This window comes from Homarus americanus, unplaced genomic scaffold (genome assembly GCF_018991925.1).
Source record: "Homarus americanus isolate GMGI-L3 unplaced genomic scaffold, GMGI_Hamer_2.0 scaffold36757, whole genome shotgun sequence".
In the NCBI taxonomy this organism is placed as follows: domain Eukaryota; kingdom Metazoa; phylum Arthropoda; class Malacostraca; order Decapoda; family Nephropidae; genus Homarus; species Homarus americanus.
The window spans coordinates 1-20,060 of NW_024734013.1; the positions used below are offsets into that span (position 1 = coordinate 1).

Sequence of the window (20,060 nt, forward strand, 5' to 3'; positions counted from 1 at the left end):
CCTGCTGTAGATCAGTGTAGCCAACACCCACAGGTTATCAAGGTAAGCTGATAGCCCCAGTCACTTTTGAACCTTAGTCATAGTGTTAAGAGCACAATATCTGTGTACATTGTTGACTCTGTTTTTACCAATTCGTAAGTGGACCGTCGCCCATGGCAGGTTATGTGAAGTGTAAATGTTTAGTTTGAGGTTTGAATCTACAGTATATATTTATTCGAATTCTCAAAGATTCCTAATATAAGTCATATCCCGCTTTAGATTTTATATTTGAAATTTAACTTACGAATCACTGAGAAATTTAAGAGTATTTTGTTTACGTGTGGGTCTGTGTTTGTGTTTGTCTGTGTGGGTCTGTGTTTGTGTATGTCTGTGTGGGTCTGTGTTTGTGTATGTATGTGTGTGTGGGTCTGTGTTTGTGTATGTCTGTGTGGGTTTGTGTTTGTGAATGTGTGTGTGGGTCTGTGTTTGTGTATGTCTGTGTGGGTCTATGTCTGTGTGAGTGGTTTGTGTATGTCAGTGTGTAACTGTGTATTTCTATGTGTATGTGTGTAACTGTGTATATCTGTGTGTGTAACTGTGTATATCTGTGTGTGTAACTGTGTATATCTGTGTGTGTAACTGTGTATGTCTAATAATAATAATAATAATAATTTACTGTGTATTGAAAGATCACGGCAGCCAAAAGGTTGAAAATATTCAGTTACATAATTGGGGAATGGGTCACTTGATTGATAAATAGTATACAATTAACGTAAGTGATACAATTATGATATATAATAACAAGGTGGGGGAGAAGGTTATACTACAGGGCGTTTTAACATACTGACAGTGCAAAAAAGATAAAATTGGCTGGGAGTGAATAGATTGGTTGATTACGAGTTGTTGATAATTTATACAATGGTTTGGACTGAGCTGTTCTCATAGCTATATCAGTCTCTGTGTGTGTGTGTGTGTGTGTGTGTGTGTGGAAGTTGCCAAGAATGAGTTAGTCTACGCCTTGTTTTTATTGGCGTTTTTTCCAGCGCTTCTTACAGTCACAATGATTAGTTATTAAATTATTAAGGTTACGGATGATGCTTGTTAGATATGTTAAATGTGCCTATTTGTGACTTAGCGTTAGAGTTAAAAATTTCTTATGTTGAACTAGCAATTTATACTTTTTGTGTGTTTGCTCATATTTCACTATTATTATTTTATAAATGTTTGGATTTTTCTATTCAGTTAAATAGTACGTTGGTTTGTAATGCTTTTAACATTACCATACACTTGTTAACCACATTACTTGTTTGGGCTATTTTCAAGTTGTAATTCATTATTTTCAACATGAATTAAGTAAATAAAGTAATATAAAGGGGTTTTTATTTAGAAAGGGTTACCTGGACATTTACTTGCTGGTAATTTGAATACAATAGTAAAAGTAGTTTGGGTAATACATGGTGGGGAAAAATCGCATCCTGTGTTGAGGCAGTGTGATGCATTGACCCAGTGTGGTGCAATGCGCCAGTGTGATGCATTGACCCAGTGTGATGCAATGAGCCAGTGTGATGCATTGACCCAGTGTGGTGCAATGAGCCAGTGTGATGCATTGACCCAGTGTGGTGCAATGAGCCAGTGTGATGCATTGACCCAGTGTGATGCAATGAGCCAGTGTGATGCATTGACCCAGTGTGATGCAATGAGCCAGTGTGATGCATTGACCCAGTGTGATGCAATGAGCCAGTGTGATGCATTGACCCAGTGTGATGCAATGAGCCAGTGTGATGCATTGACCCAGTGTGATGCAATGAGCCAGTGTGATGCATTGACCCAGTGTGATGCAATGAGCCAGTGTGATGCATTGACCCAGTGTGATGCAATGAGCCAGTGTGATGCATTGACCCAGTGTGATGCAATGAGCCAGTGTGATGCATTGACCCAGTGTGATGCACTGAGCCAGTGTGGTGCATTGTCCCAGTGTGATGCAATGAGCCAGTGTGATGCATTGGCCCAGTGTGGTGCAATGAGCCAGTATGTTGCATTGAGCCAGTGTGGTTCATCCTCACCTCTCCAAATCAGTTGTAAATAATATATGATAGTTATTACAAAAAGAAAGCCTGTAACTGGAGTTGTGAGGAAGTGTACAACTGGTCAGCATAAATTATGAAAAAAACAAACTATTCCCGTTTAAAATGAATTACCTAAAGATTATACAGTCCCAGTTTATCTCACCTAAAGATCAACCAGCCCATTTTTATTTGGGGGGTGTAAATTTAGGTAATGTAGGTTAGATTATGTTCGTGTTCTGGGTAATAAGTTCAATATACAGGAGCGAACACAAACACCTGTATAGATTTTGTAGGTTCGATTTACTGGATAAGAGATATGTACACAAGGGGAGTAGCGCTCTTCAACCTGTCCGCTGGTCAACTGCTCTATAGACGACGTATGGCAAGTGATACATTAGCAGCTTCCATACGTCGCCAGGCACATTAATTAAGCATGTGGGACATTGATAAATACATTGCCACACGCTACTAGCTAGGCTAAATAAATAATACATAAATGGAGCACATACATAATATACATAGCATAATATAAATACAGCATACAGAATATACATACACCTCCCTCCCCCCTATACGCTCATAGCAAAGTCTTGAGCGGACCTTTTCTTTTGGATCCGTTCTGAGCGTCGAGGGACTAGATCACTGGGAAGGGTATGGGACTCAACACTGGTGGCGGGGTCAGCAGAAGGCATTGTTACGGGGCGGAGAAAACGGCGGTTCCTCCACCACACACGACCACTGGGTAACCGCACCTGGTAGTCCCGTGACCTACCGAGACCCATGACTACGCCTACTTTGTCCCAACGTAGGGAGGTCGGGTCCTGAACACGGACTTGGGTGCCGACACTCAACCTGGGGAGAGAACGGGCGTGGTCGTTGTAGCGGGCGACGACGTCCTGAACACGTTCGGCGGCTCGGCGATCACAATCCTCTGTCTTGGCCTGCCACTCCTTGGAGAAGGATTGAGGGTGAGCAGGGACACAAGAACGAAGGGGGCGTCCATACAAAACCTGGGCAGGGGAGCGTCCGGTGTAGTTAGGTGTGTTGCGGAGTTCAAGAAGACCCCGGTCGAAGGCCTCGCAGTCAATGTTCCCAGAAGGGGCCACCTTAAGGATGAGGTGCTTCAGGGATTTGACAGCAGCCTCAGCGTGGCCGTTGGACTGCGGGTAATGGGGCGATGACAACACATGCCGGACTCCCCATCGGTCGAGGAACACAGCAAAGTCCCGGCTTGTGAACTGAGGCCCTCCGTCGGTTCGCAGGCGCACAGGAACGCCCACGTCACGGAAGTAGTGGCGGAACTTGCTGATGGTGGCGGCAGACGTCGTGTCATTACCGCACTTGATGACAACCGGCCAACCAGAGAGACGGTCGATGATAACAAGGAAGGACTTTCCTGACACAGAGAAAAAGTCGGCTGACACAGATTCAAAGGGGCGGGTGGGGTTGTCGTCACTCATAAAGGGTTCCTGCTGCTGGCTGGGTTGTAGTACGTGGCGGGGCTTACACACCTGGACAGCATTGGAGATGTCGGGGTCGATGCCAGGCCGGAACACAGTCTGTCTTGCATGCCGTTTGGTGGCCTCGGCTCCACAGTGACTGTCGTGGAGGCGAGCCAAGGCGTGGAGACTTGAAGCAGCAGGGACAACTACGGAAGGAGAGGTATCACTGGCCAGAGGTAGGGGTAGGGCGGCAGCAGGGTAGTTGCTGCTCCTTTCGTGCACCCTGTTGGCGTATTTTACCTCGAGAATCGGTGTTGGGAAGTCCTGGGAGATGATGGCCAACTCTTGACAATGTCTGTAGGACAGCAAAGGAGTCGGGACACCATTATGCACGTCAATCCAGGCTTGACACGACCTGTTGCCAGAGGTGACATGTGCATAGAGTGAACCTAGGGCTGGGGCCATCTGTGAACCATCTGCCGTGACGCAGAGGTCCTTGGGAGGCGGTCCTAGATCGCTTGGAGAGAGCCCCAAGCATTGCAAATGCTGGGGACCGATGACTGTAGCATCAGCGCCGGTGTCAGGCAACATCTGAAGACGGGATGACACACTGCCATAGGTCACGATGACACTGATGTACTGGGGAACTTTGGTCCTGGGATGCGAGGAGTACACCCTCCTAATATGGGTCGGGCTTTGTCCAGGGTCGTCGTGCCTCTGATTGGAAGACTGTGGGCGGCCCTTACTGGTAGAAGGGCGCTGAAGCTTCCGCCGACGCTGTCCCTTGGGTTTGTTGGAAGGGCAACACTTGTCATAGTGGCCCAGACGACCGCACACATTGCACTGTACGTACTTAGCTGGGCACCGCACTGTGAGCGACCAGTGGCCCTTACGGTCACAACTGTTGCAGGTAGACTGAGCAGCTGGACACACCTGTGTTCCGTGCTGCTTACCACAGTTGTTGCAAAATGAACCGGGCGTGGACGTGGTGGGCGAAGGCGTAGGAGCAGACTTCTTGTCCTTCTTGTACCGGGACACAGCGCGTACAGCTGTAGGGGGAGCTCGGATGGCAGAGGTGGCACACCTGGCAGCCTCATAGGAGCGACATATCGTCAACACATCCTTGAGAGAAGAGGAAGAGTCGAGGGAGGTGAGGCGTTGGACAAGTTCCTCGTCCTTAACACCCATCAGGATCACCTGCTTCAACTGGGTCTCCTCGCACTGCTGGTGGTGGCCTAGACATATATCTACCTCTTCCGAGGCTCTCTTAAGACGTACATAAAAGGCGTCAAAAGTCTCACCCTCCATCTGTCTGCAGCTAAACAATTCCCTCCTGCGCAGAGCTTCATTCTGCTGTCCTTTGATGTGCCGTTGTAGAATGTCCAGTACCTCCTCTACAGACAGCGAAGAGGTCGGAGGTACCTGCAGCGTATGTTCTAAGACACGCTGAATTTCCAAGGACAGGCACATACGCAGCTGGATGAGTTGTTTAGGCTGTGACAAACTCTGGAGATTCACCATTGTAGCATAATCAGTCCACCGTCGCCGCCATTCACGAAAAGTCTGGTAAGTCACATCAGGCTTCAAGATGGGCGGTGTTTGAGCAGCTGCTTTAGGTGGGGCTGGTGGGCGTGAAGAGAGCATTGATGAGGTATCTGAACCATTCAGTACCGAGGCAGTGTTAGAGCCAGGGGCTTGGTTAACAGTGAGGCGAGATATCAAGGCTTCAAACCGTGCACTGTCTTCCAATCTCCGTTGGTGGTCTCTCTCTGCCTCTGCTTGTCTTCTGCGTTCGTCTGCCGCACGTCTGTTAGCTTCATCCTCGCGCCTTTCATCTCTCATAAACTCCATTAAAGCAATTATCTCTGGAGACAACGCTGAATATCGAGGTGAAGGGCTGCGCGATGTTGTGGTAGCTGGGGCGTCATGGTCAGCCTGGTCATCCATCTCTGCGGAGCTATCATCCGACTGACTCATCCGGGCGCTGGCTCCACGGCTACCTAAGGCACGAGACATAACTACTTCATCTGTGTACTGTGTCTTAAATCAGTGTTGACCGGTCAGCCCGTCATATCAACAAGATCTCAGACAAAAAATTAATTAAATACACAGATAAGTAGGTTATATATATAAAATATATATAAGGGAGCCGCCGCGGACAGTGAGTGTTAGTACATGTATGTGTGTGTGCGCGCGTCTGGGTGGGAGCAGTCTTCTCGAGCTGTGAGGGGGGGGGGTGGAGACGGCGAGGAGCGTCAGTTACCCCTCAGGCAAGACAAGAGGAGGATGTGAAAACTTTACTCCTTACAAATGCCCAGAACATGCCGTGTACCTTGGGAATCCTTTAGAACAAGGTCACACATGTATGGCACGAAACACACAATGCACTAAACACTTCACAGAAAATCACTGTCACTGACACTGCTCAAAGTTGCTAAATTCTTCGAGGAGGGGTGGCGGGCGGCGGTTGGTTGACACAGGGAAGGAGTCCATAAGCCGGCTTTCCACAAACTTTGCACTGTCACTCGTAATTATCCAGTAAAACCAGTTCACTGCGCCATGTTCGTGTTCTGGGTAATAAGTTCAATATACAGGAGCGAACACAAACACCTGTATAGATTTTGTAGGTTCGATTTACTGGATAAGAGATATGTACACAAGGGGAGTAGCGCTCTTCAACCTGTCCGCTGGTCAACTGCTCTATAGACGACGTATGGCAAGTGATACATTAGCAGCTTCCATACGTCGCCAGGCACATTAATTAAGCATGTGGGACATTGATAAATACATTGCCACACGCTACTAGCTAGGCTAAATAAATAATACATAAATGGAGCACATACATAATATACATAGCATAATATAAATACAGCATACAGAATATACATACAGATTAAGGGTTGATAATCTTCAGGGAATATTAGGTGGGGTGGTTAATCTTCAGGGAATATAAGGTGGGGTGGTTAATCTTCAGGGAATATAAGGTGGGGTGGTTATTCTTCAGGGAATATAAGGTGGGGTGGTTAATCTTCGGGGAATAGAAGGTGGGGTGGTTAATCTTCAGGGAATATAAGGTGGGGTGGTTAATCTTCAGGTGACTCGCCCCTGCAATAGTACCCCAATTTTACTGAGGCTCAGATGTGACTGGATACTGTTATCTTGTCCTGGGAAAAAATTAAACTACGACACTCTAATCTATATTAATTTTTTACTTCTTCAGATTGAGCAAGGGGAGACACGGAGAACGTATATGACACGACAAGAAGTGGAATATGAAACAATAAAAAAACAAGAGAGAGAAAAACCCAGGGAATAAAACAAGTATGGAGGCATCAACGTGGACTGTGGGTCTGGCAGTGGTGTTACTGTTCATTGTGTATTGCTGGAGGAAGTGTTCGTACTGGTCATCACGTGGTGTTCCCTCAATCTCCGTTTTTCGCAACTTTTACATTTATCTCCACATGATCTTCAAACGTACTAAACCCTTTTGGTACTTCCTAAATGAGGTAAGGCTGTCTAACCTAACCTAACCCAACCTAACGTTCTTTATATACAAGTGTCTGGTGATGAATGTGCGCCTGTATTCCCACCTTATTGATTATAGGATCCACTGATTATAGGATCAATATATCCACTTGAGTTTGCATATACAGTGATTCATTGACAATGTTTCACAGTTACTCACTGTATACACTCGGTGGAATTATCAGGTTCGTTTTTGTTTTGCTTATCCCTTTTAGAACGATACCACCGTTCACGAAAATACTTTGTGATGCTTTTAAACCTTTATAATTCATATGTATAGCCCATCCAGCTTTTTATCGCTCTAGCTTTAAAGCCTGCAACTATGTGTGTGTGTGTGTGTGTGTGTGTGTACAGCTATATGTTTTAGAATGTTCCTCTGGGTGCTAGGAGTTTACAATACAGTACATGATATTGAAACATTGGTACAGTGGTGTCAGATCCAGTGGTGTGATTCTCGAGGCTCTGTTGTTTCAGTCTTTGTGTCGGACTCATTTCAAATTTGTTGGAGGAAATTGTCACCTGGTCAAGTTTGAGTTCAGGCAGGAGTAATTAATTCACCTTGACTGCTAACCCCTCGTCTAAGTCGGGGAAGAGTTGACCATAATATATTTGGGATTTAATGGACCAAGATAAATTTTCTTAAAAAAGGTGACCCAGGTACCCGACTCCACTTAGTTTTTATATTACCACGCGCACGCACGCACACACACACACACACACACACACACACACACACACACACACACACACACACACACACACACCGATCATAAGAAGAACATAAGAACATAAGAATGGAGGAAACTGCAGTGGGCCTATTGGCCCATACTGGGCAGTCCCGTTTACACCCAACCCCTATTGCTCATATATCCATCCAACCTATGTTTGAAGCTATCCAGCGTATTAGAGTTAATGATGATGTTTGGTAACTTGTTCCACTCAGCCACTATTCTATTTCCAAACCAATGTTTACCTATCTCGCGCCTAAATCTAAATTTATCTAACTTAAGACCATTGTTACGAGTTCGCTCCTGGTTGGATAGTTTGAGTATTTTTGTAATGTCCCCTTTGTTTAGCCCTGACTTCCATTTATACACCTCTATAATATCGCCCCTCACTCTACGTCTCTCGAGGGAGTGCAAATTGAGATGCTTTAACCTGTCTCTGTACTCAAGGTTATTAATGCCCGGGATTAGTCTTGTCATTCTCCTCTGAATTCTTTCTAGGGATTCTATATCCATTCTGTCTTACGATGACCAGAATTGAACTGCATAATCCAGGTGAGGTCTCACAAGCGCAAGATATAGTTTTAGGATGACTTCGCTAGTCTTGTAATTAACACTCCTTTGTATGAAACCAAATACTTTATTAGCCTTGTTTCGAGCAAATACAAATTGTTTACTTGGCTTAAGATTTCTACTTATCATTACTCCTAAATCTTTCTCACAGTCGGATTTCTCTATAACAACGTTGTTCATCTGGTTTCTCTGTTTACATCTCCTGGACTAAGTACTTTACATTTGTCCACATTGAATTTCATCTGCCATTTTTTAGACGACTCGATTTTTTGTTTTTTAGATCTTCCTATAGTTTGCGGAGCCCTAGTCAGATTTAATTACACGCCCTATTTTAGTGGCATCTCCAAATTTACGCATGTTGCTGTCTATGCCGATATCTACGTCGTTTATATATATATAATAAAAAATAATGGTCCAAGTACTGAGCCTTGGGGTACTCCACTAGTGATGTTACTCCAGTCGGATTTACTGCAGTTTATGCTCACTCGCTGTTTCCTGTCCTGTAACCACGCCCTAATCCATTTTATAATATCTCCTCCAATGCCATGAGCCTCCACTTTTCTTATTAGTCTTTCGTGGGGAACTTTGTCACAGGCTTTGCTATAGTCGAGGTATACCACATCATAGTCGTGCCCATCGTCCATTGATTCTAAAACAGCTGAAAAGAATGTTAACAGATTAGTTAGACATGATCGCCCGCTTGTGAAGCCATGTTGGGAATCAGTGATCAACTTGTGCTTCTCCAGGTGATTTCGAATAGAGTTTGAAATTATTGCTTCCAGTTATAATTTGCCTACAATTGATGTTAAACTGATTGGACGATAGTTAGAGGATAGTAATCTATCTCCCTTCTTGAAAATCGGTATTACATTCGCTATCCTCCAGGATTCTGGTAATTACATACGGTTTTAAGGACATGTTAAACAACTTTGCTAAGGGCATACTAAGCTCTTCTTTACATTCCTTTAATACTCTGGCAAATATATCATAGAGACCTGGTGACTTATTAGGCTTTAGTTTGTCTATTTGCTTACTAACATCGTTACTATTCACTACTATCTCGCTTAATCTATTTTTTTCACTATCTCTGTATATAGTCGGTGCCTCGGGTATCATATTTAAATTTTCGGTGGTGAAAACTATTGAAAAATATTTATTCATATTATTGCTAATTTCTCCGTCGTTATCAGTTAGCTCGCTGGTATCTGACTGTATTGGTCCAATCTTTTATCGTGTTTTAGTTTGATACATTTGAAAGAATCCCTTGGGGTTTGACTTTGCCTCCCTTGCTACCTTCAGTTCATTATTCCTCTTTGCTTTTCTTATCTCGGTCTTAACCCTACTGGCCAATACCTTATAATAATCTCGGTGGTAAATTTCATCACGATTTATTCTCCTACCTATAGCCTTCCTTTGTCCAATAATATTCTTTAAATAATTATTTATCCATTAGAGTCATTGTTATATGATCCAAGTTTTCTGTATGGTATTTTCTGCCTTTGTGCATTAAGTAACTCAATATTTAAATTGTTGTGGATCTCGTCAACCTCAGATCTTGTGATCAGGTCATCCTCAGCCGTTATATTTTGTGAGGTTATCGTTGTCAGGTCTCCAAGTAGAGTGAGGTCGCCCTCTGTGGGTACATTGTGTGAGGTCATATAATTCACACCCAAACGTGATACCTCTTTTCTCAGCTGCCTTTTCAAACTATCAAAGTTTGCCCTTCTGAAATCTGGAACTTTAATGGAATTTTCCTTGCCACTGCCTTAAATTCTAATATGAATCTAATTTCTTTGTGGCCGCTGTTCGCAAGTTCGTTCCCTACCTCGGCAGTACTAATGAGGTTTTCTCAGTTTGACAGAACTAAATCGAGTATATTATTACCCCGGGTGGGTTCGGTTATATGTTGGCTTAGGAAACAGTCCTGGATTGTTTCAAGAAAATCCTCTGATTCTGGGTTACCAGTAAGGTCGATCCAATTTATTTGACTAAAGTTAAAGTTGCCTACTATACAGACGTTGCTGTGTCTGGATGCCCTGTGTTATTTCATCCCAAATAAGTCGCTCATTAACTCTATCAAGATTAGGAGGTGATTAGATTTCCCCTACCATCGGTTAATTCTATCAAAATTGATTCTTTATTCAGTTCAGTTTTTATTTCCTAATTTATTTCACATTTCACATTATCCCTGACATAGATTGCTACTCTGCCACCTTTCCTAATCTGCCTATCTGTATGGCATAATTTGCAACCGGCAATTTGGTACTCGACAGGTAACTTACGTGAGTCTAAGTTTATCCATGTTTCCGTGAATGCTATTATATCGATTTTTTTAGGTACATTCCAACGCCCTGATTTCATCCATTTTGTTTCTCATACTCCTACTGTTTGAGTAATAGACATTTACGTTAGTCGTGTTCTGAGTCCTCTCTTTGACGCGTTTGGGTTTTAACTCCCTGCCTAAATTAGTTTCGTCATCATTCCTAGCACTATTTCTCTGTAACCTTTCACTTTGTTTATCCTCTGCCACTGCAGTCTCCTCCACCTCCGTACCCATATGTTGCCCTAGCAGTTTAAAGATTTCGACATTTTTTGAATTGCCCTCTTGAGATAGCCAGCCAGAGATGCCACCCCAGCCCTAGACAAATGTACCCCATCCTAAGCATAAAGGTCCCTTCTTCCGTAAAAGTTGTCCCAGTTGCCCACGAATGGGACTGATATTGACTTGCAATATCTGTCAAAACTGCCGTTGACACCAACTGCCCTTGACAACCATTCATTGCCACCTTTCTTTCTAGACAGGACACCCCATATGATAGGGATCCCTCCCGTCTACCTAATATGTTCTATAGCTGTCTTGGACGTATCAAGGAGCTCCTCACAAAAACACCGGCTAATATCATTGCCTCCTGCACTGAGGCAGATAATAGGTTTGTTCCCATTACCAGACAAGATATGGTCCATCCTGTCAACTATATCCCCCACCCCAGCTCCTGGCAAGCAAACCCTCATCCTATTTTTCTTTTTACCACAAAAAGCTCTATCCAAATACCGTACCTGGTAATCGCCAACAATTAAGGTTTTCTTACCTTCCTTGTTCACCCTGTCCCTGACTATGCTAACGTCCAATTCGTCTATCAAAGGACTAAAAGAGTTTTTACACTTAGCTGCTGTTGTCTTATAATTGGTGTGTTTTCTTACCACCAGTTTGGTCGTTCCTCTCCTCACAACCTTCCATTCTCCTGAGTTTTCGTCAGGCACTGGCTTTCCTTCTCTTGTTTCTTTCTTCATCTTCACTAACACTTCCTTTAATTTCAAGTTTTCTTCCTTGACCCTCTCTAACTCGGTCAGAAGTTCGGCCCTCAGAAGGGCACATCCCTGTTCTGAAGTAGCACTAGCCTTTACCGGTATTACAATATGGTGAATTTGTGATTCAGATGAGCTTTATTACCCGAGGTTGTTTTTAACCCCTGCTGGTGAGCCTGGGTCCCTCTCACCGCTTCACCCCCAAAGACCAGCCCTGCCCTCACCCATGACACTACACAGCCTCTCACAGTTCTCTGTACAATATCAACAATCTGTTAACTCTAATCACACTGTCGTGTAAGAAATGTTCAAGTAAAACAACTTGTTTATTTTGTCCTTAAGTTTCTTAGTTCAAATGTTGATATTCTATAACAATGCTATTGGTTAAATCAGTCAGCTGTAATACCCTTAGTAGCTACAGTAGCAAATATTTACATGATTTAAGACAACACTTACCTGCCATCATCCAAGAATTTCAACCCCCAAAACAATTTACAAGTATGAACCGAGATCCTAATGTCTTACTTAAAAGAAAAATACTATTTGTTCATGACGCCACAACTATTTTCATAATGTGCCCCCGTGTTTGATCCTATAACATCTACATGTTATTTAAATACATGTTAATGTTTCTCTTCACCCAGACGTATCACGAGAATGAAGGGAACAACTTCGTAGGCGCCTACGAGATCTTCAAGCCGTCCCTGATCGTGCGTGACCCTGGGCTAGTCAAGCGCATTATGATTCAGGACTTTGACCACTTCAGCGAACGAAGGACAATTAGTAATTCCAAGAAAGACGAATGCTTTAGAGAAATGCTTTTTCTCATCAACGGCAGCCACTGGAAAGGCGTCAGGTCTATTATGTCCCCAACTTTCACCTCCGGCAGGATGCGTCAAATGTACCACCTAGTGGAGGAGAAAGCAGATGCTTTAATAGAACGTCTTCAGCGACACTGCCAAGAGAAATCTTTCGTTAAGACAAAGACAATTTACGCCCGTTATGTCATGGATGTTATAGGTACCTGTGCTTTCGGTATCGAGTGCAACTCCATCAACAATGAGGAGGAAGAATTTTGCAAGAAAGCAAGTGAGCTGAACGCCATCAGTGCGCGGGGAATATTACGGGGAATAGCTCTGTTAACGCTACCTAATTCAGTGTTGAATGCAATCGGGATTTCTTTTACCACTCCACCGTTCCTGTTCTTCCAGCGCGTGGTGGAGGAGACAATTAAGAATAGAGAGATGGGAGTGAAGCGGGGAGACTTCCTGGACCTGTTGCTAGAACAGCGGGAGGAGCAGAGCAACTCGAACACTAAGACACCTAAGTATCGTGAGTGTTGTTCAGGTCTTTGTTTAGTATTTGTTTAAATTCAGATTTGGCATCGGTTGGGAGGATGATTTTCTTCTCCCTGAGGGACAAACAGAAGGCGATCAGTTAATTAAGACAGTATCGGCACTGTTTAGTACTCATCTTGGCCTCCGTCTTTGTAAGTTAATCAGTTATAATATGCATTATCACCAATTAAAATTAAAACTATATAAACGAATCTTCGAAAATCCAGAGCCTTAGTTAGAAGACGCCACCTGGAGCCTCAAGTCACCCCCTGCCTCCTGGTAATGATATAACTTATAATCTGTTTTCATTCGATGTTTATGTAAACATTACAGTTGATAGAACATCTTTGGTCAACACAAGACAGAGGCCACCAAATATGGTCATAGCGTTTATCAGCTGAGATGTACAATAACAATACCCTATTGTTTATATGCATGAATTCCTTATAAACTAAAGAACATACAGTACGTGAATTACTCAATAATGCAACACTATTGATAATAATATTAGATTCGATGTATTTAATGAGAAATGTCTTTAAGGTTAGGAATTAATGTAAGAAAAATTAAAAAGGAAAGAATATATTTTGTCTGCACTTGACGGGGTTTTAAAGTGACTAATCACACGAGATTTAACTGTTGTCTAAATTACAATATTTTGTTCCCCTGTAATTTAATCACGCTTAAAAGTTGGTGTTGGCTGTTGATCTCCAAATAGATTCAGCGGGGCCTAACAGTTTACAGTGTATCAATGTAAAGAATAACTTTTTTTCACAGTATTTGTAATTTCTTTCATTTAAAGTTTTTAAGAGGTGCCAAGGAAATACTGTGACACCGCTAATCAACGAATTTTATTGTGTAGATTCTGCTCACGATAGGTTTAGTTCTTTGAATTTATTAGCTGCCAATCTGAGCTCCCATTAGTATGCATTGACAGATTAATGCCAAGTGTACAACACAACATGCAGCTGACAAAAAAAACAAAACAAGCATCGTAATAAGCTTTTTGATTAAGTAGCAACTTAAGTAGCATGGGACGTCATTTTCTCATTATTTTATTTATTTCTTTGTTTTATGTGATTGCAAGACTTGAAACCCATTGGGTGTCACTTAAAATACGACTTTTCCTCTGTACTGTTTTACTCTCTTGGGTTAAGATCTCGTACTGTAGGTGTGGACGTTCAGTTTGACAATGATCTTTTATTAACTTGCAATAGTTTGTATGGGGGATCAAGGTACAAGTAAAGCCTTTCTTAACCTAACGCTGCTCAGGTTTCTTTCATTCTTATTATGTTCTCAGAGTAGGATAAGTTAGATTAGACTGGAATACGTTTAAGCTAGTTTAAGTTTGTCTGGGATGAGGTTAGGTTAAGTTAGGTTAGGTTAGGTTAGGTTAGGTTAGGTTATACTGGGGTTAGATTAGGTTATGTTATATTAGACTGGGGTATAATAAGATAAGCTCATGTGTGTTTAGGCCAGACTACGTGAAACTGAGATTAACTTATATTTGACTGTGCTAAAGGTTTCTTGTCATTATATAATTGTATCATATCTCACCAAGAGTAAAATTATCAACGTTTTCGGTTAGGTTAGGTTAGGTTCGATGCTCTTTCACATTACTGTACAGTACAACTCGACCACTTCCTGCTGAGCACTACCTCTTGGTCTCTCCTTTCCAGCTATAAAAGACTCGACGATCGTCGCTCAGTCCGTCCTATTCCTTATCGTGGGTCATGACACTACAGCCGGCACCATGGCCTTCGTCTCCTACTACCTGGCCCGCAACCCACACCTCCAGCACCGACTTCGTCAGGAACTGAGGGACATAGTGGAAGAACACGGCACGCTTACCTACCAGACCATCATGGAGGCGCCATTCTTAGACGCCATTTTCTCAGGTGATGAACAGTTACTTAACTTTTTAGATATTTTTTTATTCTTTCTTTTTTATTTACTAATACTTTTAGAGGTTTGAAATAAAGTAGATGCTCGTGGTTACTCTTCAGCTGCGTTACCAAGAGAAAGCCGAGCACCGTTTGGCTCGCAACACTAAATTTGCTGTGGAATAACGACATTGGATCAATGCTTCCATGGAAGAGTTGTAAAATCATGGGAAATTACTGGCGAACCGAGGCACGGTGCTCTGTGGCCAGTGCCCCTCACGTTGGTTGACTCCCCTGCTGACGGTGGTTGACTCCCCTGCTGATGGTGGTTGACTCCCCTGCTGGCGGTGGTTGACTCCCCTGCTGGCGGTGGTTGACTCCCCTGCTGACGGTGGTTGACTCCCCTGTTGACTGTGACTGACTCCTGCTGATAGTGGTTGACTTCCCCTATTGACTGTGGCTAACTCCTGTTGACTGTGGTTGACTCCTGCTGACTGTGGTTGACTCCCCTGCTGGCGGTGGTTGACTCCCCTGCTGGCGGTTGACTCCCCTGCTGACGGTGGTTGACTCCCCTGTTGACTGTGGCTGACTCCTGCTGATAGTGGTTGACTTCCCCTGTTGACTGTGGCTAACTCCTGTTGACTGTGGTTGACTCCTGCTGACTGTGGTTGACTCCCCTGCTGGCGGTGGTTGACTCCCCTGCTGGCGGTGGTTGACTCCCCTGCTGACGGTGGTTGACTCCCCTGTTGACTGTGGCTGACTCCTGCTGATAGTGGTTGACTTCCTGTTGACTGTGGCTAACTCCTGTTGACTGTGGTTGACTCCTGCTGGCGGTGGTTGACTCCCTGCTGACGGTGGTTGACTCCCCTGTTGACTGTGGCTGACTCCTGCTGATAGTGGTTGACTTCCTGTTGACTGTGGCTAACTCCTGTTGACTGTGGTTGACTCCTGCTGACTGTGGTTGACTCCCCTGCTGGCGGTGGTTGACTCCCCTGCTGACGGTGGTTGACTCCCCTGTTGACTGTGGCTGACTCCTGCTGATAGTGGTTGACTTCCCCTATTGACTGTGGCTAACTCCTGTTGACTGTGGTTGACTCCTGTTGACTGTGGTTGACTCCCCTGCTGGCGGTGGTTGACTCCCCTGCTGGCGGTGGTTGACTCCCCTGCTGACGGTGGTTGACTCCCCTGTTGACTGTGGCTGACTCCTGCTGATAGTGGTTGACTTCCCCTGTTGACTGTGGCTAACTCCTGTTGACTGTGGTTGACTCCTGCTGGCGGTGGTTGACTCCCCTGCTGGCGGTGGTTGACTCCCCTGCTGACGGTGGTTGACCTTTGCTGACGGATTAATTCACCTTAAGTTTAACCCTCCCAGCTATTTCACCGTAAAATTAACCACCCAAATGTTAACCTAACTTAACCTATCATAACCCTCCACCCAAGGTAACATCAGAGTGTTTAATCATCAGGTGAACTAATCTAGGGGCTAATTTTCAGGTGAATGTATGAGAAACTCTTCAGAATGAGATGTGTCTATTTACGCTGTGATGTACAATTTGTTGATATTTTACATTAATATTTAATTCAAAGTTAAATGGAAACCTAACCTAACCTAACCTGACAAAGATATCTTCAGGTGTGTTAATTGCTCTGCCAGGTAATATGTTTTATGGGTTTGTGAATCTTGAGAATTGTATATGTACAGTACAAGACCAAGAAAGGGTATTATTACTGTCGTAGAAGAAGTAGTAATTCTATTATTATTATTATTATTATTATTATTATTATTATTATTATTATTATTATTATTATTATTCCCGAACAGAGACTCAGAGACTCAACCCGATAGCAGTAGTAATTGAACGACAATGTTCTCAAGACTACAGGTTAGTCATACATACACACGCATACTCCCATACACACACACCCATACTGTTATACACATACTCATACAGTCATACACACACTCATATTGTCACACACACACAACCATATAGTCATACACTCACACCCATAATGTCATATACACACCCATACTGTCATACACACACACCCATAGTCATACACCCACCCATAGTCATACACACACCCATAGTCATACACCCATCCATAGTCATACACCCACCCATAGTCATACACCCACCCATAGTCATACACCCACCCATAGTCATACACACACCCATAATCATACACCCACCCATAGTCATACACCGCACCCATAGTCATACACTCACCCATAGTCATACACACCCATAGTCATACACCCACCCATAGTCATACACCACCCATAGTCATACACCACACATACCATAGTCATACACCCACCCATAGTCATACAGTCATACACACACACATAGTCATACACCCACCCATAGTCATACACCCACCCATAGTCATACACACACCCATAGTCATACACCCACCCATAGTCATACACACACACCCATAATCATACACACCCACCCATAGTCATACACTCACCCATTGTCCATGCACCCACCCATAGTCCTTACCCACCCATTGTCATACACCACCCATAGTCATGCACTTTTTACAGTCATACACCCACCCATAGTCATACACCCACCCATAGTCATACACCCACCCATAGACATACACACACCTATAGTCATACACCCACCCATAGTCATACACCCACCCATAGTCATACACCCACCCATAGTCATGCACCCACCCATTGTCATACACCCACCCATAGTCATACACCCATCTATACAGTTATACGAGAGAAGTTGGCTAGGAGTGTCACCCAATCACAGATTACCTCACCCTATTGGGCTGACGTCATTGGTTGCCTTACACAAGACACTGGGTGGTGGGAGGAGGAGGGAGTTGTCCTTGGTGGAAAAATACAGTATACACGATCTCAGATTTGGGCATCAATACACATCCCATACAGTCATACACCTGTACAAATCATACACCTGTAGCCTTGCACTTATACAGTACAGTCATACAGTGTTTTATAAAGTATTGTTTGAGTTTACGTGAATCTCTCTCTCTCTCTCTCTCTCTCTCTCTCTCTCAGGTTGCCAGGTACGGACGTTATCTTAAAGAAAGGACAGCATGTTACCGTGCCTGTCTGGAGTCTTCAAAATGACCCTCGCTATTGGACCAACCCAGACCAGTTCCTCCCAGACCGATTCTTGCCCGAGAACAATCACAATGTGATCAGCGGCACCTACCTTCCCTTCGGTCTTGGACCCAGAAACTGCATCGGTAAGTCCCAGACCGGTTGGATGATTGGTCTCTGTGTTGTGTTAAATGTTGATATCACTTTATCTTTTGGTCTGGAATCCAGAACTATTAATGTGTGAGACCATTTTTCCGAATTGTTTAGGACCAATTTGATGTTTCAAATTAAAATAGTTCACCCGTACAGTAGTGCTGTAGCTGAGATCAGTTTTCTGTCTGTACCAACTTGACTTGATTAATTTATATACAAAAAAGTGGAAGGCCATACGCATGAGAAGATATTTATTTTAGAATTTTATACTGTACACAGACAAGTAACTTAATTTATTTATTTATTTATCTTTGCAAGCTGCTTAATTCATACTATAATCTGGTAAAGTCATGAGAACTTACTAAAGCTTAATATGCAACATATATCTTCAGTTGTTCTTGTTCTTCTTCACAGCAGTTGTGTGTTCTATTGTGATCTGCTTGTGACGTTAACATTGCACTTGGGTGTGACGACCCTCTCTCTCTTTCTCTCTCTGTCTCTCTCTCTCTCATAGTCTTTCATATTCTTGCAGGAATGAGGTTCGCCTTCATGGAGGCCAAGTTGGCATTGGCTAAGGTGATCTTGAAGTTTGAGATGTCTCTGGCGCCTGGCCATGAAGAATTGAAATTGTCCGTGGTGGCCATGAAACCCACAGATGACATCATGCTCGTGTTCAAGTCACTCGAAGACGAACAATAAGTCACCTTATTTTGACTTTCCATTGTGACCCTGACTTGGCTCAGATATAACCAAATTTTCTATGAAAACCCAAACTTTTATTGAAACAAGTTAGCTTTTTCATATATCATCTTGAATACATAATTCAATCAATCAGAGTACCGTCCTGATATCTGAGGGTTGACCCAAGAACGTTTAAAGTGGAGTACTTCCGCTCTAAACGTTTTCGGGCTGTTTTTTACCGATCCTCCAAGATTTTGTATCTCTCTGGGGACCCAGTTTTTAATTTCATTCATCCATCTCAGTCTCTGCCTTCCCCTGGCCCTCCTACCTTCAACTTTGCCCATTAATATCTCTGTTATTATCCCTTCGTCCATAATTATATAACCAAAATATCCCATTTTTCTTTTTCTGTACATTTCAATTATTTCTCTTGAAGTTTTTGCGAATCTTAGTACTTCTTCATTTGTTTTCCTGTCTGTGTAGCTTCTTCTTCGTATTACCCTATAACACCACATTTCAAAGACCCCCAACTCTCTTGCTGGTGTCTGCCGAAGGTGTCCACACTTCTGACCCATACGTCAGTCGTTACCATATAAAATCTTTCAGCAGTCGTTTTCTCAATTTGAAGTTAATGTGCCTTTTCATTGCGTAGATTAAACTTGACCTCTCACCAGAAAAAATACCACTAATTTTTGCCCTATTTTGACCTTCTGTGACCTTAACCTTAGCCCAGTTAAAACTAAAATAAATAACTTTTCTTTAATCTCTAGTTCCATAAATGCGCTGAGTTTCGCTGCAGTTCGTTTGATTCAGTTAAATACATACGTTGATAGATTCCTTACCAGTAATACATTCATTATACCACCTGTTCCTAGTATCATCAGGGATCAACATTATACTTAGCTGTCGTTCCTAAATTTGTCATTGTTACTTCTGTGGTATATGAAGTAAGGATCTACAGTCGTCTCTTATTATTCTATTTTTACCCCATTTATACAATTTATTCTATTTTTACCCCATTTATACAATTTATTCTATTTTTACCCCATTTATAAAATTTATTATATTTTTACCCCATTTATACAATTTATTCTATTTTTACCCTATTTATACAATTTATTCTATTTTTACCCCATTTATAGAATTTATTCTATTTTTACTCCATTTATACAATTTATTCTATTTTTACCCCATTTATACAATTTATTCTATTTTTACCCCATTTACAAAATTTATTCTATTTTTACCCCATTTATACAATTATTATTACAGGGTATTTGTTTTCGTGTAATATGATGA

General features: G+C 42.9%; 1 protein-coding gene across 2 annotated transcripts; it reads left to right on the top strand.

The window, feature by feature from the left end:
• Nucleotides 1-48: 48 nt before the first annotated feature.
• Nucleotides 49-19,819, top strand: LOC121870124 (cytochrome P450 6k1-like). 2 transcript variants are annotated; one of them, XM_042371895.1, is made up of 7 exons: nucleotides 49-134; nucleotides 6,708-6,993; nucleotides 12,261-12,948; nucleotides 14,633-14,851; nucleotides 16,659-16,719; nucleotides 17,883-18,073; nucleotides 18,613-19,819. In XM_042371895.1, the coding sequence occupies exons 2-7, from the start codon at nucleotides 6,811-6,813 to the stop codon at nucleotides 18,777-18,779; spliced, it is 1,509 nt and encodes a 502-aa protein (XP_042227829.1). In that variant the 5' UTR covers nucleotides 49-134; nucleotides 6,708-6,810; the 3' UTR covers nucleotides 18,780-19,819. The 2 variants fall into 2 exon arrangements, with proteins under 2 accessions (XP_042227829.1, XP_042227830.1); XM_042371896.1 differs by lacking the exon at nucleotides 49-134 and adding an exon at nucleotides 137-159.
• The last annotated feature ends 241 nt before the right edge of the window (nucleotides 19,820-20,060 follow it).